Source organism: Leuresthes tenuis, unplaced genomic scaffold, assembly GCF_036924035.1.
Source record: "Leuresthes tenuis unplaced genomic scaffold, fLeuTen1.0.hap1 SCAF_14, whole genome shotgun sequence".
NCBI classification, from domain to species: domain Eukaryota; kingdom Metazoa; phylum Chordata; class Actinopteri; order Atheriniformes; family Atherinopsidae; genus Leuresthes; species Leuresthes tenuis.
In genome coordinates this window covers 20,217,099-20,244,809 of record NW_027325368.1, presented here as the reverse complement: position 1 = coordinate 20,244,809, position 27,711 = coordinate 20,217,099, and the positions used below count along the sequence as shown (strand labels likewise).

Here is a 27,711-nt window from a genome sequence, read left to right as displayed (position 1 = left end):
ATTTGTATATTCTCATTAAAACGCCTAACATGAATAATGATTCCATTAAAGACAAACTGTGTTTCCACATAGCCCGTACACTAATATTATACCTTTCTGTTAAATACCTCCATTTTATAGGTTTGTATTTCAGTTTCACCAGTTTACTATCAAACCCAATCCAAGTTTCTGTAGATAAAAGATTTTATTGTTCAAACAAAGTCAATATTTGAAATGATCAAGGAAAATAAGCTTCTATATTCACCAAACAAACAAGAGCTATGCACAGCACTTCAACATGAAGTGAGCATAGAGATGATTAAACCCTCACTGGCTGACAAAACAGAAGGTGACAGGCACTTAAAACAGCAGAATTTAAACCAAAAGTCACGGTCTTATTGTTAGAGCAGAGGTTGAATAGTCAGACCTGAAATGTAAGTGTCTTTCTACCAAATGTATGACCTTTTATCGTCTCCTTTCCTTGCAAACTCTTTGTATAATGTCTGCTCTTTGTTCAGTCACTCTAACAATGAAATTGAACAAATAGTCCATTTGCCCCATATATTGAAAAGCCTATCTATAAGACTCTACTATGAAACGATAAATGAAAAATAACATTTTGACAGTTTCTTTATGTACAAAAGTGCTCGAAACAGACAACCATCATACACAATTACTCTTTATGTGTATCAGAATATGCTTAAACATATGTTTTCATCGTCATAGATGACACTTTCATTGGTCACGGTAAAGTATATCCTGGAACCTGCAGAGTATTTTGTCAACAAATGAACAAATTAAATGAAAGTGCAGCATACTTTACAATCTGACACATAATGTTCAGGGAATGCGAAATGTCCTTATGCGTGAAAAGTCTTTATGGCTTGGTGTCCTCATGGCTGTTGCTGGTACTGTCCCTCTGTGGCAGTGTAGAAGTCACCCAGGGTGTTCTGCATGTAGTCAAAGGTGGGTCTGTCCTCTGGTTTGTTCTTCCAGCAGGACATCATGATGTCGTACAGCTCGTGCGGACAGTTGTCAGGCCGGGGCATCCTGTAGCCCCGCTGCACCGAGGAGATCACCTCTCCTTTAGTCATGCCTGGAGACAATGCAGACACAGAGTGAATGTTGAGAGCCTCTGCAGGAAAATTGAGAGGGTGTATGGCGCTGAAAAGTGGCATCAAAGACGTAAGATTAACCACTAGAGGGCAGTAAGTATCAGGTAAATGCTCATGACATCATTTCATTCCAACACTAGTACTATCACAGCAGTAAAATCTTTCATAAAATTCTATCTTATTATATTAGCCATATGCTGTAAAATTGATGTGATCAAAGGTTTAGTTTACAATGGTGCTAATAATGCCTCACCATGGTGACACACAGTCCACTTCATGTTTACCTGGGTAGGGGATTTTCCCGTAGGTGATTATCTCGTAGAGCAGGACTCCGAAGGACCACATGTCTGATTTGATGGTGAAGCTACCATAGTTAATGGCCTCTGGAGCGGTCCACTTTATGGGAAATTTGGCTCCTGAGGTGGTGCACACATGTATATATGCCATTAGAAAAAATCTATAGAGGATACTGAGATTCAAATGAATCCATGTAAATAAGCTCTTCCCCCACACACGCCCACAGAAGATTTCCATTACAGTCCTATAGCTGTAGTTTTAGTGTCTCCTGGTTCCAGATCAGTGACTAGACAAGTTTCATTTATGATGCAGAGATAGATTCAGAGAGAATTTACGCACTTTATTTATGCGTGGATTTCAGTCTAAATGGTCTAAAGTCGGCCAGTAATCTTCATTCAGTTACCCATAATGATGAAGTGAAAACATGTTTTAAGAAATATTTGCAAATCTGTTGGAATTAAAGATTAAAACTGACAAAAAATGTAGATCTTATACATTTGTGTGCTATGTGCCCTCATTACTGAGCTATGTGGTCACCCTGAAAGGCCAGTCTTTCAAATGTCTTTTGGCAAACTTCATTCAGGGTGTTATGTGTGTTTTACTCAGAGAGCAGAACTCCTGCTGAGTTTCATCCTTCTGGCAGGTTAATTTGTCTCTGGACTTTTGAAGCTCTGTGGAATGGCCTTTGGGTTCTTTTCACCTCTCCGATATGGGCCAGTTTTGCTTAGAGGCATGTTTTGGCTGCGCTGAATCATACTTCGAAAGAAATGGAAATTTCTTCCACTCTTTTTTTTTTTTTTTGCAGTTCCTGGTGTCACATCGGTTGGTTTTCTCATGTTTTACTTTGGTTTCCCTTGCCCTGTCACTCTTGATCATTAGTTCACTTACTTTACCTGTCTATTCCCCCTCAGCTGCACTCCATCACTAATCACCTCCCTTCAGTATTTAGTTTCCAGGTTCTCCCATGCACAGTGCAAAAATCCTCACCGTCTTTCATGTTTGATGTTCATAGGCTGGTTTTGTTTGTTTGGTCATCATCAAGTTTTTTGTCACAGTCAAGTAATCCGGCTCAGCTGCGCTTTGTGTTTTTTTTTTTTTTTTTTCACTTTAAATATCTGCATCCAGGTCATAAACCTCCACCACGCCACATACCAACCTCATGGGAATGCTTTTTGAACCGTTGTACTGATCTATGTCTTACCACTTCATCAAGGAAATCTGCAAAAAGGTTTTTGTCCTTAAAATGCAGAATATTTTGGGATCTTACATAACCAGGTGCGTGTCTTTCTGAACTATGTAGCTCAGACTACCACAGTTACTCCAATTCCGTTGACACCGCCATTAAGAATAATTTAAATTGGATTGATGTAAGTGCAAAGCAAACTTTTTCGAAATTAAGTTTGTGGCACAATTCTCCCTTTTCTCACTGTTTTTTTTCTCCACTTATTTGTACAGCACAGACCCACAGAGATTGCCTGTGAGAAAAAAGGGAAATGCCACTTGGGCTGGTTTTAGGGCTGACAAAGACGTTGGCCTCTGTGGTATTAACACATCATTTAAGTCAGAAAGAGTGGCGCAACCACAAAATGAAACTATGTGTTCATCTTGTTTCGCTGCACAATGACCTGTTCGGGAGGTTCAAGCTCTCACAGGGTTTCTTTTTACTTTGACTTTTTTTATTTTTATTTTTCAATTTCATTGTGTCTTTGGAAGTGACTCCTCTGTGTGATGAGAAAATGCTTACATGACACAATAAATGGATACAGACTGATATTACCACACACACGCGCGCAACATTTACCTTCTCTGGCGGAATATTCATCATCCTCTATGACTCTTGCCAATCCGAAATCAGCTATCTTGCACAGCAGACTTTCAGACACAAGGACATTAGCCGCCCTCAGGTCTCTGTGAATATAATTCTCCTTCTCTATGTATGCCATTCCCTCTGCTATCTGAAATGGAAGACAAAAAAAGGTAATTATTACCTGTGTTAACATCATCATCACACTCAGTCTTAAAGGGTTATAGGCAGAATGCAGCATTCATGCAGACAAGTCTCACATGAGAATGTGTCCAAAGTGTAGTAGAGTCAGAATAAGAGACTGATTTTTTTTTTTTTACTTAAGAAACTGTAGTATTTTATAGCGTTGGACCCTTCATTATGAAACTGCTACGTTTTGGACAGTGGACCAACATAGCTGCTGAGGTATTGCATGATGTACTCACAACAATGAGGAGTGAGAATAAGGTGACACACACAAGAAGCATGATGTGAATAATAACCAAAACAAAACCCTACCTGTGCTGAGAAATCAATGAGCTTGGGTAGTGGCTGATTGCATCCTGTGTCACTCTTTAAAAAGTCTAGCAGGCTCCCTGAAGACGAGACAGAATGTAAAACGGCATCACTGTTTGTATGTGGGAGCCTGTATGCGCTGGTGTGTTGCATTTTCACTTCTATATGCACATGTTAGCTCTTATCCTAGAATAGTGTCTTTATTTTGTGAAATGCAGTCACCATAAAAAGAAATGAAGATCTATTTAAATTCTAAGGTTTTATCCTGAGTCCATAAATGTTAGGACACTGTGTAAAATGTAAATGAAAACTATGCAGTCATTTACAGATCTCATAACAGGATGTCTCTTAATCAAAACAGAACATAGAAAATTTAACACATGTTGAATGTGTGACATTTTGAGTGAATTTGAAAATGCAAGAAAAAAATCTTGAATTTGATGGCAGCTACACATCACAAAAAAGTTGACAGGGACATGTTTACCACTTTGTATTATCCCATCTTCATTTATCAAGTCCGTAAACAACTGGAGAACTGAAATGACCAGCTGCTGGTCCTAATTGTCCCATCCCTGCCCAACATAGGATTCTAGCTGTTCACCAGTCCTGGGTCTTTTGTCATATTTGGTGTTTCAGTTGGTGAAAGGTCTGGACTGCTGGCAGGCCGGTCCAGCACCCAGACTTTTCTATTACAAAGTCATGCTGTTGTGATAGATGCAGTGTGAGGTCTAGCATGGTCTTGATTAAATATGCGAGGCCTTCCCTGGATAAAAAAAAAACGTAATTTGAATGGGAGCATATTTTGCTCGAAACCTGTATATGCATTTCAGTATGAATGATACCTTTCCAGATGTGCAACTTCCCATCTTCATAGGCAGAAATGTACCTTTGTGCCATCAAACATGTGCTTTTTTGTACTGAGCGCTGATAACAAGCTGGATGGTCCCTCTTCTTTTTAGTCCAGTGGAGGTAGGGTCCATGATTTCCAAAAGAATATCAAATTTTGATTACTCTGACCACGGAGCATTTTTTCACTTGGCCTATAGCCATTTTAAGTTAGTTTAGAGAAGACAGTGCTGTTTCAGGGTCCCGATCTCGTATGGTTTCAGCTTGACATGTTAGAACTTTAACCTACATTTGTTGATGGCGCAGCTAACTGGGTTCACAGGCAGTGATTTCTGGAAGTGTCCATGCAGTGAATTCAGTGACAGAATAATGCCTGTTTTTAAAGCAGTACAGCCTGATCACGGATCACGGATCACAGGCATCCAATACTCATCTTTAGTCATGCCCCTTGTGGTTCCAGTTTCTCTGAATCTTTAGATGATAATATGTACTGTACATGACCAAATTTTCAAAATCTTTGCAATTCTATGTTATAAAGTATTTTTTGAGCAGTTTTGTTTGGCAGATTGATAAACCTGTCTGTTTACTTCTGAGAGACTTTGCATCTCTTAGATGCTCTTTTTATACCCAATGATGCCACTGACCTGTTGCCAATTAACTTTCTTAGTTGAAACATGTTCCTCTAGCTTTTTTTTAAATGTCTTTTGTTGCCCCTGATCAAACATTGTGAAATGTTGCTGCCATACAATTCTGAATGAGCTCATTTTTAAAAAATACTAAAATTCCTCAATTTCAACATTTTGAGTTAATAAAAAAAAAATGGTTAAAAATATTGTTCATAAAACTATTTGCATTTTGCACAATGTCACAACATTTTCTAATTGTCAATACAATAATGAAACAGTCATGAACTTTAACATTTAACATGCTAACTTTGGCCTGTTTAGTCTTAGCTGTAGCTTCCAGGATTTTTTGGCAGTTTCTCCGAGTATTGCATGATCAGACCTTTCCACTCCCGGAAAGCCTTCTATCTGTCTTGAAAGTTTTTCCTTAGTGAATTAACTTACTCACTGTCGAATGATGAACTCTAAATAGCTTGGAAATGACCGTTTTACCCTTTCCAGATTGATGGGCAGCAACAATTGCTCGTCTGAGATCATTGCTGAGGTCTTTCCTCCTCGACATTATCTTAAAACACACCTGAATCCTTAAGGCCGTTAAACTGTCCATGGAGCCACAAAGACATTGCTGATGCTGCTCTCCATATTGCTGTGTAAAGCAAAAATCTTTCCCTGATCAAAATGGTATGAAATAAACACCGTAGTTACCATTTGACATATATTCAGTGATGATGTAGATGGGTTCTATCTTGGTCACGACAGCATAGAGCCGCACCAGCCTGTCGTGTTGCAGCGTCTTCATGACATTGGCCTCCTCCATGAAGGCTTCAACTGTCATGGTGCCAGGCTTGAGGGTTTTCACTGCTACTTTGGTTGTGTTGTTGTAGTACGCTGAAAGTGCAGAAAGTACAGACGTGGCACAGGGAATGGAGAGCTTTAGTATATATATGGATCACAGCAGGGAATTTTGCTGGCATGATGTGCTCTCATTAGGCTTATTTTAATTTGGAAAGCTTGCTTCAGTAGAACAGTAGTGATGTCCAATAATTTTAGATTGAATTTTCTTTTTGACCTGTAAACCCTGTTAAAGTGTAAAATCAGAGCTAAGACTGAAGGTGGGCGGGTCCATGTTGGATGTTCGGTTACAAAACTCCACAAGGCAAAACGGTGCAAGCTCTTCCACCATAATATGCACAAAATAAGAGCTGCAGGTGGGCCAATAGATCAAATCAAATCAAGCAGTCTGTAAAGGTCTACACTTCAAGGCGATGGGCTCGTGGTGGCTTCATTTCCCATTAAATTCTGTTGTAGCCAGTCTGCCAGTAAACTTCCTCTTTCAGACTCGGGTGCAAGTTCACCTTTGTTTGACTTTAACTGAGAAGATTAGCTTGTTTGGCCAAAACACTGCTGCACTCTCAGTGTGGCATGTTTACTCTGATTTATAGTAATATTCTAACAAATTACAAATTGTATGATCACTCTCATATTAATAGGCTTATATTTCAAAACATTTCCCATATTAGAAATAAGTGCAGGTGCATTTTATTGACTGGGAGCATCATGTGACATCATCAGCATCAGTGATGACACCTGTGCATGTGCGCTAAGGTTAAGCATTGCCTTAATTATTATCAGTATTAATAATCAATTAAAGACATTGCTAATGTTGGGGCAATGTTGATGATGCCATTCTCACATGATATATTTATTAACTTGTCATAAACAGCCAATTAGAATTAAATGTGTGGGCACCCAGACATGTTGGGCTTCGTTGAACCTGACAAGGTTAAATTTTGACTCTAATTATTCAAAATTAGTTGAACTTTGTAGTTGAACCTGACAAGGTTCAATAATTAGATTGAAAGGCTGCACTGAGTTATGGAGAGCCTTTATATCCCAGTGAAATCACTGATTACTCATAGCAGCTTAGCAAAGCTTCAAAACACTTCTGCAGAGCAGTTATGAAGATTTCAGAACTTTCCTCGGCCTTCAAATGAACTATTACTCTAGACAAGTTCAAGTCAGGTCCTTTTGTTCAACCTCGAATCTTTAAACTGTCAAGAATACAACATACAACTCATATTTGAGAGAGAACAAAGAAGAAGTTTGGACGCAGTTTACGTGCTCGTAAACTTGCTGGATAATGTACAATGAAGACGGGACTAAGGAAGCATCCTGAGGCAGCCTTAGGTGACTTGTAGGACGTTTTGGACCCTTCCTCATATTGTGCAAAGTATCCAAATGTAAATCCTCTAATATATTGTTTTTTTGTTTTTTAAATCACTCAACAGTTTTTCTATGCATGTTTTTCTACTCTGGCTCTACAGTAAACTGGTATCTTTCATGATACACCTCCTATCTGGAACCAGCACCTTAACTTCCCCTGCTAAACCCACTCAAATAACAAATCTCAAATAGCCTTTTTCACTGTTGTCACTTACTGTACTTCCCTTATGTTTTAAAGAACTTCATGCCACGGTAAACACAGACTTGCTAAAAAAACATGACCTACAACTTGTTTCTTCATAAGAATCTGAAATGTTTTTTGGGAATCCCTTCACAGACATCACAAGCTACGTTTAACATTACTGGCCATATTGTCCAGTTCTGATTCACGTCATAACCACATAACCAAGTGTCTTGCATTTGACTTGTGTTCGGAACTGCACACATGTGCTCGAGATAACTTAAGTCTTTTGGATAACAGCAAACATAATTTTTGTTAGATCACTCTGGACAGTAGCTTGAAACACACATTGAATTCTTACGTCTAAGGTATCGTAGCCAACTTTTGTATGACATTTAACTCATCAAAGCTGTCATCAAGACAGCTTTATACCAACTCAGAAACATCAACAGAATTAAAGGTTTTCTCTCCCAAAAAGATCAGGAGAAACTCATCCATGCATTAATCTCCAGTAGACTCGATTACAGTAATGGTCTTTTAACTGGACTTCCCAAAAAGAGCATTAAACATCTGCAGCTCATCCAGAACGCTGCTGCTAGAGTTTTAACCAGGACTAAGAGATTGAACACAGCAGTTTTAAAATCTTTACACTGGCTTCCAGTCAGTCACAGAATAGATTTTAAAAGCCTACCGATGGTTTACAAATCCCAGAACGGTTTAGGCTGTGATATGTTCAGAGAATATAAACCCTACAGAGCTCTTAGATCCAAGGACTCAGGTCAGCTGACCCAGTCCAGAGTCCAGACTAAACAGGGAGAAGCAGCATTTAGCTTTTAGGCTGCAAACAAGTGGAACAAACTGCCAGTGGAGATTAAACTGTCACCAAATGTAGGCATTTTTAAATCCAGGTTAAAAACATCTCTTTTCTCATGTGTCTATGCATGAAATCTGCACGGTATATTTTAACTTATCAAGACTGTAGCTTGTTTATATTCATTTTAATTATTTTATTTCTTTCTATTTATATTCTTTTACATATTTTCAATGCTTTTTCTGCTCCCCGCTGCAATGCTTTTATTTTACATAAAGCACTTTGAATTGTTTTGTACATGAAATGTGCTATACAAATTAATTAGACTTTGACTTTAGAGCATGGCAACTATTTGTCCAACTTTATGTAAAAAAAAAAATTGTACAGCACAATATAAGCCAGATGGCTAGCTTTGGCTGTTTTAACGGCTATTGGTAGTAGTGCTGTACTCATGCTGCAGGCCCAGCGTATTAACAAAAAGCCACACGGAATCCATTCGAAGCGTCACTACTCATGTTGTATAGCCATCTATCTGATCTAGAAGCACATATCAGATTTGAACATCAGAACTGACGATTGGTTTTCTGTGCCCACACTGTGCTGAGATACATCATGCCGGTAATGAGAACACAACTTCATGCATGAACGATGTGTTATCACCACTTTTCAAATTTCCAATGCAAATCACCCTTTAGATTCAATCCTCTGTAAAATGACACTGATCTACATATGAATGGGATCCTGTGTACCCAGCGGGAGACATAGGCACAGTTAACGGTTCTTTTTTTTCTTTCTTTTTTTTTTTATAAGATAAAGCTGTTCTAAAATGCATGAAACACTTCATGGTTAGCTAGAGGAGGAAGCAATGTTGAATATGTATACAGGGAAATGGAACTTCCCCACAATATTTACTTCTGCAGCTCTGAATTTATAGTAAATAAGAAGGAGGATCTGAACTAAGCACAATGAGGCACACACAGATATATATCAAATCACCAAATTCAAGCTACTGTTGGTAGGATAATAAAATGTGCTATTACAAATTAATTTGAATGAGAATTTGTTAATTGTGTGAAAGCCACAACTTTACATGAACAATTTCACAGATTTATTTATTTTTTTTGGCTTGAATATCACCCGCCAATTATCTATATTTTATGCTAGTAAGTAAATATTCAATCCTTTCATATCATATTTGTTAACAGACATCTGCCAGTTATTTACTGATGATAAAATGCCACAGACTCTTTGAGACACTGCTTTTCATTCTGCTGAGAAGCCATGACCTTTGGATGCTGGATGCTACTTTGACTCACTCCACATACCTAAAAATGAATACAGACCAAGCATGGCACCAGCCGATCAGTGTGCCCTATCACATCACAAAAACTGTTCAGAAATTACCAGAAAAACAGGGTAAAGAGATGCAGCTGATGACCCTTCATGATCCAGATTTAATCAGACATCTGCAGGGAAACTGAAATGAGCCTAGTTCAAAGGCCCCACCTGGCAACACACAGGATCCAAAGAATGTTCAGCCAAAGTCCAGGTGCCACACACCGCAGGACAACTCTAAAGCGTCCGTGTCTGTGCCCCCAAATGATATTAGGTTGATTGGTGCATTTGCCACAGGGGATTACGGATATGTAGGTTTTGGACATGAGATTCTGTTTCTAGACAGAATTGCAAATTGCATTAATTACTCACCCATCCAGACTTCTCCAAACTGTCCCGCTCCAAGCTTTTTCACCATCTTAATAGACTCTTTGGAAATCTCCCAAGCATCTTTATCCCATGGCTTCTGAGCTTTGGGCTTTACACACGGACGATCGAGTTTCCGACACAGGCCATCCGCTTTGCCTAAAGCAGTTTTCAGAGAAAATTTCTTAATTTCAGTGTTCAATATCATTTGGTAATGATTACAAAATAATTTTCAAAGGAGAACACTGACACCACACTCAAAGTTTGAGTAAAATAAAGACCTTTTTGTGTTTTTGTATAGAATAAACAAATAAGATTACACTCATAGTAAAAGTGAAACCCAGGTAGCTCTGTGAATCATATGCAGTCTAGTCTGTGAAGGACAGTGAATAAAGGTAAGTAAGATAAGAAATCTATTTTCACTGTCAAATGAAGGTCTTTGGACAGCCTAGAACGAAATCAGCAATTGGTCGCTGCAAGTTTTTAAAAATATCAAAGAGACTGGAGTCAGAGAGTATTTCTAATTAAGAGTATTGTGCATTTTCCAATAACTTCTCCTCTGGCTTAACTGCTAACTTTGCTACGGAGATGAACAAGTGCACCCGGTGGTGGCCTTTCTCTTGAATTTCAGAGCCATACTCACTGTGATAGTGTGTGATCATGCTGCCGATGTCCTGAAAGGAGATTTTGGGAGAAATGTAGAAGCCACCATTATCCAGCTTCCTGATTTTATAATGTTTTACTGAATCCATTCCTTGGACATTCACGTCTCTGATTGACAGTGAGTAACTACCTGTGAAGAAGTCAGAATAAAATTGACTATAACTAATGCTCCCAAATGGTTAAAGTAGGCACATCTGAAGTCCTTATGTTGAGTGTGGATAATGCTTGTCACTTGTTGGGAATGCTGTACCTTCTGATGTTTCACTTTCCCTGATAAGATAAGAGCCTGGTTTGTTTGCTGGTGCCAACAGCTGCCTCTCTGCATCCTTCCTTGTAATATCCTTGAAAAACCACCTGTAATGAAATGGAAATACTCTTACAATATTTACCCTTGATTAGCGTTATTCATCAGTATACTCTGAATAACACAATCATTTATTAGGATGCAGTTACGCACTCCTCTGTTTCCATGGTGTCAGCCTGGGCAACATAATTGGATGGGATGAATCCTTCTTTGTTGCTTATCAGAGACCTTGCTTTCCACCATTCGCCATGCCTGCGAATGGACATCAACACATGTCAGTGCAATGACTATTTAATTTTTGATGGTTGGTCCCACCGGAGGTGCTCTCAAAAAATTTAAACACTGTAACGCTGTAACATTTTCTGCAGTTCAGTCATTCTATAATAAATATCAGTCACTTACTCTTCCAAGATTTTCATCTTTTCTCCCTTTTTGAAGCCTAAGTCATCAGAATGCGTGGCTTCGTATGGGTAAAGGCTGATCATGATTTTACCGACCCCTTTTTGCTCTGAGACAGGAAACAGAAATATGTTGACATGTCCAATACTGTGTGACAAGGTAAATGATCGAAATGCTCAGTTACCGCCATCAAACTTGCGTCATATTGAAACTTTAAATCTATAGAAAAATGTCAAAACTTGATGAACAAACCCTAAATAGTGACAAAAAAGACACCAGACTGGCAGCAAAACTTTTTACTCATCAGCAGTTATCTTTTTTAGAATTTTATTTTCTCATTTTACATTTTCTTGAAGTAGGAAGCTGGAAATGCTGATTTTCTGTTTGCTTTGAGTGTAGCATCAAAGGCATAGTAGGAATTCGCCATCAACAAAACCAAACTTGTAAACACTGGTGAAGCTTGTGCCAACAATAGTTATAGAAAAAGGAAAGCTGGTTACACATTTTGACGAACGCTGGTAAAAATTTTGAAACACTTCACGATAGACCTAATAACGTGATGCCACCATTTCTGAAAACAGCTATAGAAATAAATGCTAAAAAAAGTCAAGTTTGAAAGTGCAGCCATGATGATTAACACAAAGAAAGAATTTTGCTCTAACTAAAGCTCTGCAATATGGTCACTAAGTTTGCAGAGCGTAGAATTTTACAGCCACATCAAGTTCGACTTCACTTTAGCAACAAAACCACCCAAAACAAGAACTGTGTTTTGATCTCTATGCTGGTGTCACAAGAGAGTGATACTTTATGACCGGAATGAAAAGTAACTATTGATTATGTACATATTGCATCTTTTTTAATTTAGTCTCAATAAAGAATAAAAACCGATCAGTATAGTGACATTATTATTGACTAAATACACAGCCAGCATAGCTCATAAGTATAGCTTATGACCAATAGCAAGTAGGCTTCAGACTTTAGTTTCTTCAAGTATCATAACTTTTGTTGCTTTGTTATGACATACTTTCCCTGGATAAAGTAAGGGGAAGTAAATACACTCAAGAAAACGAAAGAAAAGTGAAATACCCTCCATCTTTTGGAACACTTGACCAGGTAACAGGAAATTATTCTGCAACGGCAAACAAAACATGTGTTACATGGTATCTCTGCCTGCGTTTCATCCATTATTTCAGCAAAGTTATTAATTCAGGCTCCACACTTTCACAGTCTGCTCATTCAATTCTGACCCACATCATCATTTAAGGAAGGGACATTCTCTCTATTAGGAAATATCTGAGTCACTTTCCTGTAAACCAGTAGGAGAGAATATGTGAAATGGTTACTCGAGTACTGAGGGTTTTTTTTATACACAGTACAAAAAAACATTTAGGTTCAAGTACCCTGCCTTTCAACCAATGACGGTTGGGATAGGCTACAGTTCCTCTGCGACCCTGAACTGGATTAAGCAGGTATAGACATATATCATACATATGGATGATATTTCTGCCATGATTACGGGCAGTTTGTATTTTCACATTCTATTTGTTATATTTCTTAATTCACAGGGCATGTTAAAAGCCATGAAATGCTTGATCACTATCCCCATGGTTTTTCTTTAGTTTTCAGTTTGGGCTAAAGTCAGCCACATGAAATTCTGCTTTTGCTTTGCCCAGTTCTCTGGCTACTTACTATGTTGTTTTTTGTATTGGAGGTGGGGTCTCTGACATATTGCATTTGGTCGGTACGTACAGTCTGCTGGATGGTTTTGTCCCCACCACTGCTCAGACCGTCGTTCAGCGTGGACTTCATACAGCCCATCCTGCCTGCATGAGGAAGTGAGAGAAAAAAGGAAGAGTGGAGTAGACCGTTGCACATTAACAGCTGCTGAAACTAAATGTTTGGCACCAAACACCTGTGACTTTTCAGTTCTTGCATGTAAAAATAACACAAACAGATGACATCACTATATTTAATGTATACGTGCCATATTGTAACAAAAAGCTAGCAGCAATAATATGCTGAGTACTTTTGCCTCAGACTCCACCTGCTCTCAGATCTACTTGTAACGCTGTATAAATCATAGTCTGCACTGAATCTAACAGGAAATGCCCAATCATCATTTAATCCAAATCACATCTAGTCATGTAGTCAAAAAGTAGGATAAGTACTGGTAAGAATAGCTCATACATGTGTAAGCATACGTGGTATGTATGTTTTTCATCGTGTGACATGATTATAAATACATACATATAAACAGTTTGAAAATTAAGATGGGTATGGGCTGCATTAAGCTGTTTCAGAAAATCCATTATGTGGAAATCAATGTTGAATATATTTAGAAAATGTATTAGTAAAAGTCCATTATCTGCTTTATCCGCTGGTTAGTGAAATAGAGTTCCTCTTCAGTTTTGTAGTACCTCAAAGCTTGAGGCACTATCGACTGCAGTAGTGGTCGATTGCAGTAGTGGTTGCTTAAGTTATTTTCAGACATGACAACCAGACAATTTCTGGTGAATGAGGTTCCCTGATGACTGTTGTTGTGTTGCCATAAGTACCACATGCACCTGGATATATCCATGAAATCATCGAGAAAGTGGAGAAAAATCTCCATGACATCAGCTGCAGCCTTTATCAATAAGTGTCCTTGATTGCTGTGAATACGACAGAGTATTTTCTGCAATATTTGCGTATATTTTCACTTTCTACTAGATTGCTTGTTGGATTATCTCTGCAAGAAGTCAGGCAGACTGATCGGAAGTAATGTCGTTTACAGTTTACCCAAACCCAACCATTTGGCGAGTCATTTTCATGGCATAAAAAGACGTGCAAAAGCCAGACATACCATGCTATTTAGTGTTATGACATTATGTTAAAGAGAGAGCAAATGTTTCAAACCCCTCCCCTCTCAGAACATCTGAAAAAAATGATTAGGGATTTGAAGGACCAGTTTGGATATATTAGAAAACTACAGTATTTTCACATTTTGTCATATATTCTTATTGGCCTTCAGGAAGGTATCACTCATTATGTCTGTACATGAATTAGAATATTATGAACCCCTTTTTTGGACTGATGACAACCTATAATGTTAATCTTTAAACTGTTAAACTGATACTTAGACTGTTACTTTAATGCAAACAGTTTAAATACAGGTGTGAATTGGAGTGCTTTGATATAAAAGGTTGAATCCAATGAAAGTGACATTTGAGTGCTGAACTGAGCTAAGCTTGATGTTTACATGTCATCAGTTGTTAAAGCTATGTTAGGCTAATCACTGATTAGCTCCACCTTTATATCAAATGCACAAAGACATTATCAAACTCTATGACAACCACATATCAAACAAAGCATCCACTGAAGTAAACCTAAAAATACACGGGGCATGCAACAAAAACCTTTAGCCGTCTCAGGTGTGTGAGGTTCTACATTTCACACCAGACTACGCCTCTATTTTGTTTTCTCTTGAATTGGGAAAACAAAAATAAAATTAGGTTGAAGTAACCCAGTGATTTTTTTTAACTCGGATTTCCTGTAAAAGACATCCTATGAATAAGAAATGGGTGCATTTTGAGTTGGAAGAAATTAAATAGGATGAGATTTGGAAGCTCTGCTTCAAAACAAACAACAAAAAAAAAAAGGTTTTCAAACTATGCTGTTGACCAAATGATGTATTCACTCTGGTGAGCTTTTGACAAAACAGTTCTAACATTTGTTTTGAAAAAAAAAAGACCTCGAAAAGTGTTTCTCGGGTATTTCTACTGACTGCATCAGGTAAACTATATTATCGTGAGTCTTTAGAAAACAAAGTGAATCAAACTGTTATGTTAGTACTGCTAGTGTTTTCTGTCCAGTCAGTCATAAAATATTTGCAGCTACTGTGATCCGTTTGTTATTGTGATCTTTGACTTGTCTATTAATAGGTCATAAACCCACAAACTGCCGGTGACGTACCTTAGCGTTAGTATGCAAGCACAAATGACCTAGTATGCACACATGACCAAACTTCAAAAATAGAAAGTGAAGAAAAAACAAAAAACCTCATCCTAACCTTAGAAGAGGTTGTATCTCAGGTTTTACACAGTGGTCTTGGGAGGAAAAACACATAAAAGACCACATAGTAGATATCTGAAATAAAGATGAGTATGGCGTGAAGGAACAGTTCTTTTTCATGCAACTCAAAAGCTCTGTGGCATTGCTTGAGTTTATAATCAGATGGACATGCATGCATTTGAATTGTTTGCAGTGTGTTGTAATTCAAAACTTTGACTTTTATTGTGGCAAATTTCTCCATGTCATAAGGAAATGTGATAAGAATGCTCTCGACAGTGCAGACTGTGGGCAAAGCTTCTGTTTATCTCAGAGGGCAAAACTGTGTGAAGAGCCACCGTAACAGCACTTACGTCAGCTCATGTGGCTGGAATGAGTTAAGCTATAAGAAGAGACTGAAAGCCGTCATTTATTTATTGAACTGATGGATTAAATCCAAACATAGAGACCGAAGATGCATAAAACACAACTATATTCAGAACTAAACATAAAGGTAGCACGTTGTCTGATCCCAAATAAACTAAGTCACAACAATGTTATTTGCAACAAGTTCTCAAAGAGATTCAGCATGAAACAAAATGAGAGAGAAACTCTTCACGGGCTTGTGGCTCACTGAAGTGGCAGCATGTTTGCTATGATGATGGCTAGTTTGCACATGAAGTTAGCTATAATTCACCTTAACACAGAATCACGTAAAATGCCCATTTAAGGGTAATTCTTGATTTCATTGTTCTACTTTTGCAAATCTAAGTTAAAGCACATGAGCTTGCCTGCAGCTTTGCTTACACTTTGCAATAAAATATGGCTTTATCCTTCCACTTAATCAAATGCCGCTGCTTCTCAGCTCACGTAGAGTACACATTTACGTTGCCTGCGCCCTCTCAAAAAAAGCCCACGATGCTCTGAAGGTGCAGCTCCAGGTCTGAGCACACACCGCCCACCATGGAGTCCCAGCTCTGCTGATGTTGTTGTTTATAGTCATTATAATCATGCAGAAGGGAAATTAAGGAGAGATAATCAAACAAGTTGATGCTTTGCTGTGCTGAATTGCCTTCTATGTCCTGAATAAATTCAGCAACAACACAACCAAAGGATAAACAACATCTGGAAAGCTTCGGTCAGTGAGGAACAAGCTCATGTGGTGCAACGTGCTTTTTCAGGTAAGACAGTGAGATCCCACAGGTCAGAACTCAGGGAGTAGACTGGTTGTCGTTCAGTTGAAAGGTGGATTTCCAGCTTCCCCTGTTCACATGTCCAAGTGTCCTTGGGTAAGATACTGAACCCCACATTGCTCTCAGTGACTTCCTCAGTGATAAGCCGCTTCAGATAAAAACATCTGCTAAATAATTGTAAAGCATTTTTCCTTTCATGATTTGAACAGCTGAAGAAGAACGCACCAACCCCAGGAGTAACGTTTACCATGTAATCCATTTTAGTCACAGCTTTTCGAGGTTGGTTTGGCTGACTTAGTGTTAACTTGAACGAAATAATACAACTTTGTAGGACACATCACGATATTACATCCAGCAGTTGCTGAGACATTTCTCTCAAAACAACTGTTAGTACAAACATCAGTTCCAATCCATCCATCAGTGGATACGTTTGTGTCTTGGACTGCCTCAGAATGGCACTTTTTGGAACTTTGCACAACTGGACCTGGTTAACCTGATTTTTGGTTGTTTGGCTAAGGGAAGGGAGGGGGTTGGGGCACACCTCTAACCCAGCTCAAACAAGCTGAACAAACACCTGAAAAACTGCATTACCTGTCTAAGTTTACGTTTCAAAATCTCAGTGAGTAAGTGCAGGTTAAACACTGAATTCTTTCCTGTGTGAGCCGGTCGGTGAACTCAGGTGCAGCTGCGGGTAATTCGGCTCTTTTCAAAGCCTTTTTGCAGGCTTCTTTACGGCTGTGTTAGTTATATATTTTTAATTTTACCATGAGCAAACAGCCGGAAACTGAGGGTTTAAGTGGATCAGGAGCCCACCCTGTGACCAGTGCACAAACTTCCCCCTTTAGCAGTGCAGCTAATCAAATATGAGAGGTATGAAACAAAAGGAAGCAGAGGACAGAAGATAACCGAGTGTGGGATTTAAATGTAAGATTTTGACAAATGGGGACAAACTGAATTTGACACAATGATGAACACAAAACAAACTGAAAGGGAACAGATACGTGATTCACCTAAACAATCAGAGGCTGTGCCTCACAAAAATGTTAAGATTAACTAACTCCACCTCTCTCTGTGACATTAACCTCCCTAAACCCCCCCATAAAGACAGTTATTTGCATTGGTTTTGATTCTAACAGTGCGTACCTGTGTGTGATGTGTTTGTCTCTCACTGATTTCATTCACATCTAACATGCATCAGTGCTCACCTCTCTAAGCGCGTTTTCCTGCTGCAGGTAATCCACCGAGTAGAATTGTCGCAGTCCTCAGTGATCTTCTTTGAGCTTTTTATCAAGGTGCTGACACACTCAGAGGCATTTGACAAGTGAATCACTTAGTCGTCATGGACTGTTGTACCAGAATGAGGAACTTGGAGTAACAAGCCGGGGATTTTTTTCTTGCCAAAACTTCCTGGTACAATTGTCAAACCATTATTTGCATAATCAGCAGCTTTCTCTCTCTCTCTCTTTCTCTCTCTCTCTCACACACACACACACTAGCACACACAACAGACGTATTATTTTTCATGAATATAAAAGCTGAAACACAATATTTGATGAAGCCGATGTAAAGTTAACAATGTGAATCCTATTTGATGAATTCTGACGCAATTTTTAAACCTTGTAGTGACTTATCATGTTCCTTTAAGCATTTAATTCTATTTGAGATATTTGACTTCATTGTATCCTTACAGATATGGTGAGAATAATATAGACACATTAAAAATTCCAAACATAGTTCAGTGTTTAGCTTTCATAAATTCCCCCACGCTGCCACCTGCTGGTCGAGCTCTAGAAATGCAGCGACACGGGAGGCTTCCCCCTCTTTTTCTCGTCCGGTTTATTTGACTTTGTTTGAGAAGAAAATGAGGTTACAGACAGTCTGACAAACAGCTACTTGTTCAGCAGAATCATGCACCTGCCCAACATCTACATGCTAAGTAATGAACAGCTAGGTTTTACACAGTCTTCTTGACGCCCAAGTCACATGTCAGTTTACAACTCGAGCACCTGATTGAATAAAGGTTACAAAAGAAGAGCTACATTTGCCTCTTCTGATTCCGTCAGCATGAATGAATCCCAGTGAAGCTGCAGTGTCACAGGAAGGTAAAGGAAACTCTAGTGAAAAAAAATAAAAGACATGGATAACGTATGGGTGCATGCACAATGGCCTGTACAGATGCTGATTACATAGAAGCTACTACACAGGGTGGCAGAAATGCAGGTCAGCCTCAGTGTCAGAGATAGAAACTTTCACACAAAAAGACAAATGTTACCGTTCCTGGAAGCTCCACTGAGTATTGCATATCCACATTTAGGAATAGTTTGACATTTTTGGAGAATGCACTTACTGTTACCACTGCTGAGAGTTAGATGAAAAGATGTGTACCACTCTCATGCATGTGGCGTGGAAAAGAAAGTACACCCCCCTTGGAATTCAAGGGTTTTACAAATGTTGTCACAATAAACATCACCTGTTCTGTTCCTTATCAGTTTTTAAAAGAAGGTAAATACAACCTCAGATGAACGACAACACATGATATATTACACCATTACAAAAACCAAGGCAAAATGTAGAAGCACCATGAAGCACACCCCTCAGCTACGTGGCTTAAAGATCCACCTTTAGCAACAATAACTCACAGTAGCTGCTCCCTGTTTTCCCTCTTACTTTGCTGCTGGATCATTTTGTCTTCTCTTCTTGACAGCGTTGCTACCTTTGATTAAAGGTGTGGTGTCATTCCTTTAATGCTGTGCATTACTACCATTATTATTGCTTCTATAGAGGTGCTCACACTTGAATAATAAATGAATAATGATCTAAAGTTAATTTGATCAGAGGCACCAGCCTGCAGTGTCCCGTTTTGTTTTTACACCCAGTTTCGGCTTTTCATATTAGTTTTAGTGAAATAATGACACATACTACGTCATGGGTTGCTGTCCATATGCTGTATTTGCTTTATTTTAAGACCTGGTAAAGACCAGATGTTTTTTTTAATTTTTTATCATGACTTAGTATAGAAGTACTAAATGAAGGAGAACTGTTTGCTAAATATGTAGCTGGAGCCAGCAGATGAGCTGAGCGTACGTTTATCTACCGCAGAACATAAATCTGAACCCATTCTGTAAAACCATAATAACAGCAGCACCACTCCTTCACCAGGAAGCCAAGGGACAGAAAGACAGGAAGAGCACACTCAGGAGCTTTAGTCCTAGTTGACTTGTTGTTGGTGATTTTTGTGTGTGGTGTCCTGTTTGAACAGTTCATTCGTTTACTTATTTTATCACTAAATAATCACAACATCGCTACCTTTCATTTGACAACGCTGCGGTTGCCCAGCAATTCGACACTTGCGCTCCGTACAGAACCACAACAAACCGAACAGCAGAGCACAAGCCCACAGTAATTAGGTGAACAAGGCAAAAAGACGGGAGGAAACGTAACTGACTGGTGGAGAAGACATATGTTGCATCTCTGTTCTAGTCATTTGGGTCCCAACGAGTCTGGCATTACGCTCAGTGTTTCACAGAATTTTCTTCAATGCAGCACGAAATTTTCCCAAATTTGCAGTGGAGAAAAAGACCTTTAAGCAGACTCTACTTCACATTGATGCTGCCTTGTGATCAGGGGTATAGGCAGGTTCTGTCGGATCTTCTGTTCACTCTTCAGACACAGTTTAAAAACAGCCAGATCACTACATCCAAAACTGAAATGTGAAATTATTTCCTCAGTTTCTTTGTCACATGGAACCACAATGCGGGTAAGCAGAGAAAAAAATCGAAATAAAAGTCCAAACGTCTGAAACCGAGGGTGTTCTGGTGTTTGTGGGTCATTTCTATAACCATGTCCCAGCAGTAGGGTGAGTAGGAAATCTGATATGTTTTGATTTTGCTTCAATATCGAAATGTTTTCTAGCTTTTGCGCCTGGGACCATAGGCGTTTCAGTTTTGAAGCATTGGGTTTTCTTCTTTGGAAGCCTTTGTATTTAATGGAAAATTATCTGCTTATCAACTTAGAGATGATGCAATTACAGTAAAAAGACTGAATGATGAATGATCTGATATCCAGTTGCTTCCATATGTACAATCACTGTTTTTGCTTGTTTCTCAAGCTTTGTGAAAACGAGATATTTAATGTTAATAAGCTTTAGATGTGAAGGGAGGTGGATTTTATCATCTTTGGATACAGCAAATCTATATGCTGTACCCCCCCCCCCCCCCCCCCCCCCAAGTCAAACTACTGAACTCCAGCTAAATACAACAAAGAGACTTCCTCTCATCTAACTCCTGATAAGAAATGGAATAAATGTATTTACAAACCTGACAAACTACCCCTACAATGTGATAAGTATAGCATTGTTAGAAAAGTTTAAAAAAAGAAGTAGAAACATTTTGAAGGATCCTACTCCATCGCCACCTCTTGAACCGCTGCGTGACAAATATTGTTGGCGTCAGCAGAAGACTGTCACATCACCATCATGCTGCTCTGCTACAACCTGCTGCTTTCTACAGTATAAAACACAATCCGTGAACACACTTCAGCTTATATGCGGCTTATAAAGTCTCAATGTTTTTGTTCTAATACAGCTGAGTCCTAATCCTTCTGCAACATTGTCAGTTCAAAGGAAGCACAAGCCATTAACTGGTAATACAGTCCCTATCAGCATCACTACCTCTACGAAAATGCTACTCCCACTGTGAGCCATTACATCAGCGCGTCTCAGTGGTCTTACAAATTGCTTGAACTACTACAAAACTCACCTAGGAGTCCTGTCTGTTCCCTCTATTGTTTTACTCGTTCTGCCCGTGTGTTTGACAGCAAAGACTAAAAGTTAAATCAAAGACCTACAAATTTCTCATTCTGTGTTCACTGAAAAGCACCTTTGTAATTCTAGTTCACACAATGCAGCACCTCTATTGTGAATTTGGGGGGGGGGGGGGGGGATTGGGGTCTTGCTGCTCCATTTAAAGGCGTATCAGCAGCGATGGCACTACCCTCCAGCTACCAACCCACTTTGGACAAACAGATTCATCACCATGACATCTGTAATGCATTTTGCAGCTCTCTGTCTGCTGGCAGGAGTGTGTGGAAGGTTAGCTATTCCTCTGCTCTGCCTCCCTCTGGGCCGAGGCCGAGGAGCTCTGGCTGTCCTCGGTGTCGTCTCCATCTGCAGAAAAAGAAGCAACAGTGGCATAATTCCCCAACTCCTATGTTCCAAAACTACTTTATAACCTTTTACTCAGCGGAATACATTATCTCTAAATCTCCAGTAGTGACAGATTTCAGTCATGAACAGAAAGCAGACAAACTCAATTCAAAGGGAACTGTGAAATGTGTAGGGAAGAGTTGAACGTTTCTTCATCACTTCACAAGCTGTGCTCTAATGTTCACATCCGATGTTCCCTGCTTAGGGAATGTCAGCTACTGTAAGAGAATTTCCCTGACAAAAATGAATATATTCAGAACATCCTGCAACGTACCAATGCAGGCAGCCTTCCCTTGATGCACTACACTGGTCTACCATTCATCTCAGAAGTGTTAATGTTGCGGTTGTAATTTGATCGCAGAAAGCTAATAGCGCCACAGCTAAGCTCTAGCTAGTGCTAGCTTAGCCTTCTAGCTTGCTTTTCAGAGATAAACCTTCAGAATTTTTGAAGAGTTTTGAAAATGGTTGTTTCTTGAATACGGCAATAACATTAATTACTATCGTAATACTCGTGTAAGCTGTTCAGCAAGAACTGTATCTCTCTTTTTTTGTTTTTCCAATTAGGAGCTCAAGCAAGCTGCAGTGACAGGCTGACCTCGTCAACTGAGTATGTCTTCTTTACAGTCTGGAACATTCACATGCAAGCAAACCCTGTGCAGTCTACTTCACAGGAAACTACACTTCCACAGTAAACTGAATAGTAATATTACCCCAGTGTAATATTATATTAGTATAATAGTATATTTGCTAGTTTGCAAATGAGTTTCAGTATGAACTGCCATAGTAGTTAATGTCATCATTACTGATGTGATATCATTACTGAAGCTGTGTTGACTACTGCTAAATATCTTTAGCTGTTGGTGCTGAAATTACAACAGCAGAAAAAAAAGAAAGATATCCAAGGTGACTGGGTTATCAGGGCAATCCATTGAAGAGGGACAGTCTGTGTTTGTAATGTTGAAAGGTATTCTGAATCAAAGATTTTGCCAAACATTCCTTGAGTAGGGAGTAAAAGGTACAGTTTATGTCGACTGTTAAACAGAGTGCAGAGATAGGTTGCACTGACATAAATCTGCACTGTTAGTTTCAACAGTGCCTTTAAAGCCATGAATAGACTTTTTGTTTGAATGCTCTGCTGTTACCAAGTCCTTCAATCTGAAGACACCATTTGTCTCTCTAAAAACAATCAATTGGAGTGTTTCCTTAACTGCTGTACCCATCAGCAGCTCCAAATACAGTATTTCCTCACTTCAGTTCGGTTCAGACATAAAAACATCCGAGTTTGGGTTCAAATCGAGGGCCTTTGTTATTCCAGTCTCATGTGTTAGAGTCAAACTTTCTGTCAACCCCAGACTTGGCTCCCATGAATACATCATCTCCTGTTTTGCTCCATGCATAAATAATGTAGCCACTTGCAGGGAATGTCACAATGAAACATAACTCTGGGTTGTAGAACTTTCCTCGCCCTAATGATTCATGGTTGTGTGTAAAAATAAAAGTTTTACTTTTAAAAAGCTCAGAAAGGCATAGATCCCCGTTTTTCTTTTCTTTTTAATCAAAATAAAAGTACACTACATTTTCAAATCAACTGCGAATCCTTGAAGTGTCATGATATACGGTTCTTTATGTTTCATTTTCTGTTTTTTTTTTTTTTGGGGGGGGGGGGGGGGGGGGTTCTAGTCTTTTCTATGGTTTCATTATTTCTTAGCTCCTTGGTTTACTCTCTGTTCTATGTTCTTAGTGGGTATTTTGTTTAAGTTTATACTTTCCATTGTGTTTTAGATTCGTGTTCTGGTCATTACCCCGAGTTATCCTCAGTTCCCCTGTTTGGTCCTGAACTGTCACACCTGTCTCCACTCAATCAGCTACAGCTGCAGTCACTTCTTCATTAGTTCCCCTCAGTATATATCCTCCTTTGTGAATCTCTGTTCTTGCAGATCCTTGACGTTACTGCCATCAGTGGCAAGCTCTGGTATTCTGTTCTGGTTTTAGCCTTGTCCCGGCTCAGCTGCACTTTCTATTTCTTTTAATGACAACCTCAGTAATTTATTCTTGGGGTGGCACTGTCATATCATAGCAAGAGCAAACCTTGGTTTAGCTGTCTCTGTATGGTTGGGACTTGTTGTTTTGTTGATTGGACGTTTAATTTAGTTCTCTTTATCTTATTTTAGGAAAAGCAAAATGTGTTTAAAAACTGTACTTCCCTGTGAAGTACACTGACTTACTAGAACAGCGATTCTCAACTGGTGGGTCGCGACCCAACAGTGGGACACGTTCTGGGCGGGTCGCGGACAGCTTGTTTTATTTTTATTTTTTTAATTAAAAACAAATAATGGGGAGACAGAGAGAGGCACACGTCAGTGCAGTATTCTTGTTGCCATGGTAACCACATTCATTTGCAGGTTACCCTTCTCTTTAAATTTGCTATGATGTTCGGAGGCAAGATGGCGAAACGCAAATATAACCCGGAGTATTTGAAATGTGGATTTTCGTTCATTGAGGACAAACGCGGACAGAAACTCCAGTGCGTTATTTGTGATGAAGTGCAGGCACAGGAGAGCATGAAACCATCCAAACAAATCCGACATTTAAAAACGAAACATCCCGCATGTAAAGACAAGCCGGTGGAGTTTTTTTTTTCCAAAGACGACTTCATGAGCTGAAGGTATCACAGAAGTGTCTGACAGCATCTTGCTCCAAACAAGAACAAGCGCTCCGGGCGTCTGACCACGTAGCTCACCGTACTGCTAAGGCCAAGAAACACCACACCATAGCCGAAGAGCTTATTTTACCAAGTGATGGAAATGGTAAGAAGTGCTGGATCAGTCGGTGGCAAACTATACTCCCGTCCAATGATGCTGGAGCTCGGCGTGTTGAAGACATGTCTGGTAACATAAAACTACTTGCAGTCAAAACGATCCTACCATTCAGCACAACCTATCGTTGTGAAAGTGGCTTTTCTACCTTGGTCCAGCTCAAGTCAAAGCAGAGAAACGGGTTGAACACTGAGCATGATCTGACAGTAACTCTGTCTTCTGTCACCCCAGACTTTTAAACTCTGATCAAAAGTACATGCCCAACTGTCTCACTGACTTCCACAAAAGACAGGTTAGGTGAAAGCATCTTGTTACTCCTTTTGTGCAATTTTGATATCTAAATCTATTGAAGTAACTTTTATACATGCAGTTGGCATGTATAAACTTGTCTTAATGCTTTTAAATGAACTTGCATGCATATGTATGTTTAAATGTGTTTTTGAGGGCCATTTTTCAAAAAGAAATGTTTGGTTTGTATTCTATAAAATGTGGGTCCCGGGCTGAGACCAGTTGAGAACCTCTGCGCTAGAATATGCTTTTAGCACATGAAAACGTGTCAAAAGGGTAAATAATAAAATTGACTTCTCACACAGTTAGGTCTGAGAACGCAGCTTGTTTATATCATTTGCAGTGAAAACTTGATGTTGACTCCTGAGTGACTGCTGTTGTCTGAATTTGGTGCACGGTTTGGCACACAATAATGAATTTATTTCAGAAAAAAGTGATTACAAAAAGAACTGGAATCAAAATGATCCGGTCATTCACAAAGAGGACACAAATTAGTCTTAACACCTTAATCTTCATGGTAGATCATCGCAGTGAGGGTTCACAATCCTCTCAAACTCCTCCAAAGTTTGAGATGTGACTTTAAATTTGGAAAATCTAAAAATAACTGCTTTATGATGATATGACACCGCATAGTTCTATTAGCGAGGGACAGTCACGCTTGAATTGTGAACGTTTAGAGTGCATTATCGAATGCAGGTTCCAGGACGTATGCAACACACAGCACTTACTGTAATGATGCGCTGGCTTACCTCCCCCTCCTGCATTGATGTGGAGCTGGGACAGAGACAGGGTGAGGGGCAGCTCTCGCCCCTCGGGGTCGGTGGGACTCTGCAGGATGTCATGCAGAGCGTTTCTGCGTCCCGTCCTGCCAGAGGCGATGAAATCTGCGTATGTGGCCTCAACATCAGACATCGCTCGTGCATCGCTCACACAGCAACACCTACAAGAGAAACTACAGCTGTATGTCCAGTGAAGGTTCAAGCATACACACCGCACTGTGTGTACTGGAGCTCATGTTGTAACATCACAGTTGAGTGGAGCTGTCCTCACATGACTTCCTATTAAATTTACATCTGCACATCTTTACATGTTACTCTACAAATAACTTATATGGCTGAAAAGAAGGCTTTGACAGGACTATATCATTTAGCTTAATAATCACTTTCAACCCTGCACAACTCGATGATCAGGTCAGCTTTACAGACTGGATTAACATTGCAGCACGGTTGTAACTAGGCCCAGAAGTCAAAGATCGGGAATTAAATCAAGACAACAAGTCAAATCCCATTCCCATAATAACCCAGAACACGATTTGATTGCATTTAAATGCAGTTTGTAACATTTCCTTACCTTTAGTGACGACACTTGCAGTGTAACACCCTGAAGCTACATTTTGTAGGGAGTGACTTTACCCAAAACAGCGCAACGGCCCGACATGACATCAAACGATCCAACAGAATAAACAAGACAAAACCAGTGAAGTAAGAGAAAGAAAAAACCACCACGACCGTCAGCGTCCTGCGGTCAATAATTCCAAGCAGACTGCACGACACTCTGCGACGTATCGAAGCATGAAAAAGTGGATTATCAATCACATCAGCTGGACGGTTTGAAAAGTCCTCAGTCAATTCTCCGTGGACATAGCATCTTCCTCCTTTGCGACCAATCAGCAGCCGGCATCCCGTTTCTGGCAGCTGATTGGACGGCAGACACAAAAGGATGAGAAGAGAGAGCGCTGAGCAGCACCGAGGCTCATGATGCATTCAAGGTCACCTCGTAAGGAAAATATGAAGGGCTTTAAAAATTTATTAATTTATTTTTAAAAAAGCAACAACGCTAGAAAATCTATTTATACACGTACTGTTGTTTACTTTTAGGTTGCATTATTACATAAAGCAATGACAAACCATACAGCTATTATATGATTTTGATGGGAACTGAACGGTATAAACTGTTAATCAGAAGAAAATGCAGAGTACGATTTAGAAACGAACAAAACATTAAACAGTATAAACGGTTCTCACAATCAATCAAAAAAAGGGCCAAATAATGTTTCCATCTTTTTCTGTCCCAACATCACAGTAAACTGGTTGTCTTCAAGTCCGACTAATATTTTATTTTTTTTTTCCTCTATTTATTAATTTGTTGAGAAGAAGATGATTAGGATTGATAGAGAGAATAACTAGCATTATGACCAGTGATTTTAAAAAGTCTAAAAAAGAGAAGTTCACAAAAACTACTCAGCCTGATTGTGGCCTCTGTGAAGGTAGGCCTTAGATGAGAATGAACAGTTGGTAGTACAATGTGGGTTCTGCAGATGAACATGGAGATCCCAGTATAGGCAACATTGATGGAGAAAAGGCATGCATACTTTGCCTGTTCTATCATGACAGAAAATCTCCCATTTGAATATATTGGTTCCTGTGTATGATTATAAGCAATATAGTTGCATAGTACCAGGATAGCTCTGCTGTCAGCATGAATATTAATAAATGTGTGTACTATTGTTCTTTACTTTCCTCTTATCCTTCACCAAGTCTTCCCAGTTTGAGAAGGAGCTCTCAGAAGACTATATTAAAAACATTTGTGTTTTACAATCTCATTTACCCTGAACTCTGCTGACGGAAGATCTGGATCTGAATCGGTATGAGCTGGGAATTCTGCCAGGCAACTGTTTTCATGCAGTACACAAAGCTGTCTGATGGTTTTAAGGATTTCTGAGTACTTTTTTTAAAATCCTCAGA

The 27,711-nt window shown here is 39.3% G+C and overlaps 2 protein-coding genes across 5 annotated transcripts; both read right to left on the bottom strand.

Annotated features, from left to right (window-relative positions):
- Nucleotides 1-165: 165 nt before the first annotated feature.
- Nucleotides 166-18,038, bottom strand: lyn (LYN proto-oncogene, Src family tyrosine kinase). Of its 3 annotated transcripts, none has more exons than XM_072363940.1 (13): nucleotides 17,866-18,037; nucleotides 13,131-13,264; nucleotides 12,528-12,570; nucleotides 11,445-11,550; nucleotides 11,196-11,294; nucleotides 10,989-11,092; nucleotides 10,719-10,868; nucleotides 10,082-10,234; nucleotides 5,865-6,047; nucleotides 3,694-3,770; nucleotides 3,193-3,346; nucleotides 1,379-1,510; nucleotides 166-1,075 (listed from the first exon to the last, which is right to left on the bottom strand). In XM_072363940.1, exons 2-13 carry the CDS (start codon nucleotides 13,257-13,259, stop codon nucleotides 873-875), a joined length of 1,533 nt encoding a protein of 510 aa, XP_072220041.1. In that variant the 5' UTR covers nucleotides 13,260-13,264; nucleotides 17,866-18,037; the 3' UTR covers nucleotides 166-872. The 3 variants fall into 3 exon arrangements, with proteins under 3 accessions (XP_072220041.1, XP_072220042.1, XP_072220043.1); XM_072363941.1 differs by having other exon boundaries at nucleotides 13,191-13,264; XM_072363942.1 differs by lacking the exons at nucleotides 166-1,075; nucleotides 1,379-1,510 and having other exon boundaries at nucleotides 3,071-3,346; nucleotides 17,866-18,038.
- Nucleotides 18,039-20,192: 2,154 nt separating this feature from the next.
- Nucleotides 20,193-26,601, bottom strand: LOC140268748 (cAMP-dependent protein kinase inhibitor alpha-like). Of its 2 annotated transcripts, none has more exons than XM_072363722.1 (3): nucleotides 26,318-26,601; nucleotides 25,696-25,907; nucleotides 20,193-21,824 (listed from the first exon to the last, which is right to left on the bottom strand). In XM_072363722.1, the coding sequence occupies exons 2-3, from the start codon at nucleotides 25,877-25,879 to the stop codon at nucleotides 21,751-21,753; spliced, it is 258 nt and encodes an 85-aa protein (XP_072219823.1). In that variant the 5' UTR covers nucleotides 25,880-25,907; nucleotides 26,318-26,601; the 3' UTR covers nucleotides 20,193-21,750. The 2 variants fall into 2 exon arrangements, with proteins under 2 accessions (XP_072219823.1, XP_072219824.1); XM_072363723.1 differs by having other exon boundaries at nucleotides 25,717-25,907.
- Nucleotides 26,602-27,711: the final 1,110 nt, after the last annotated feature.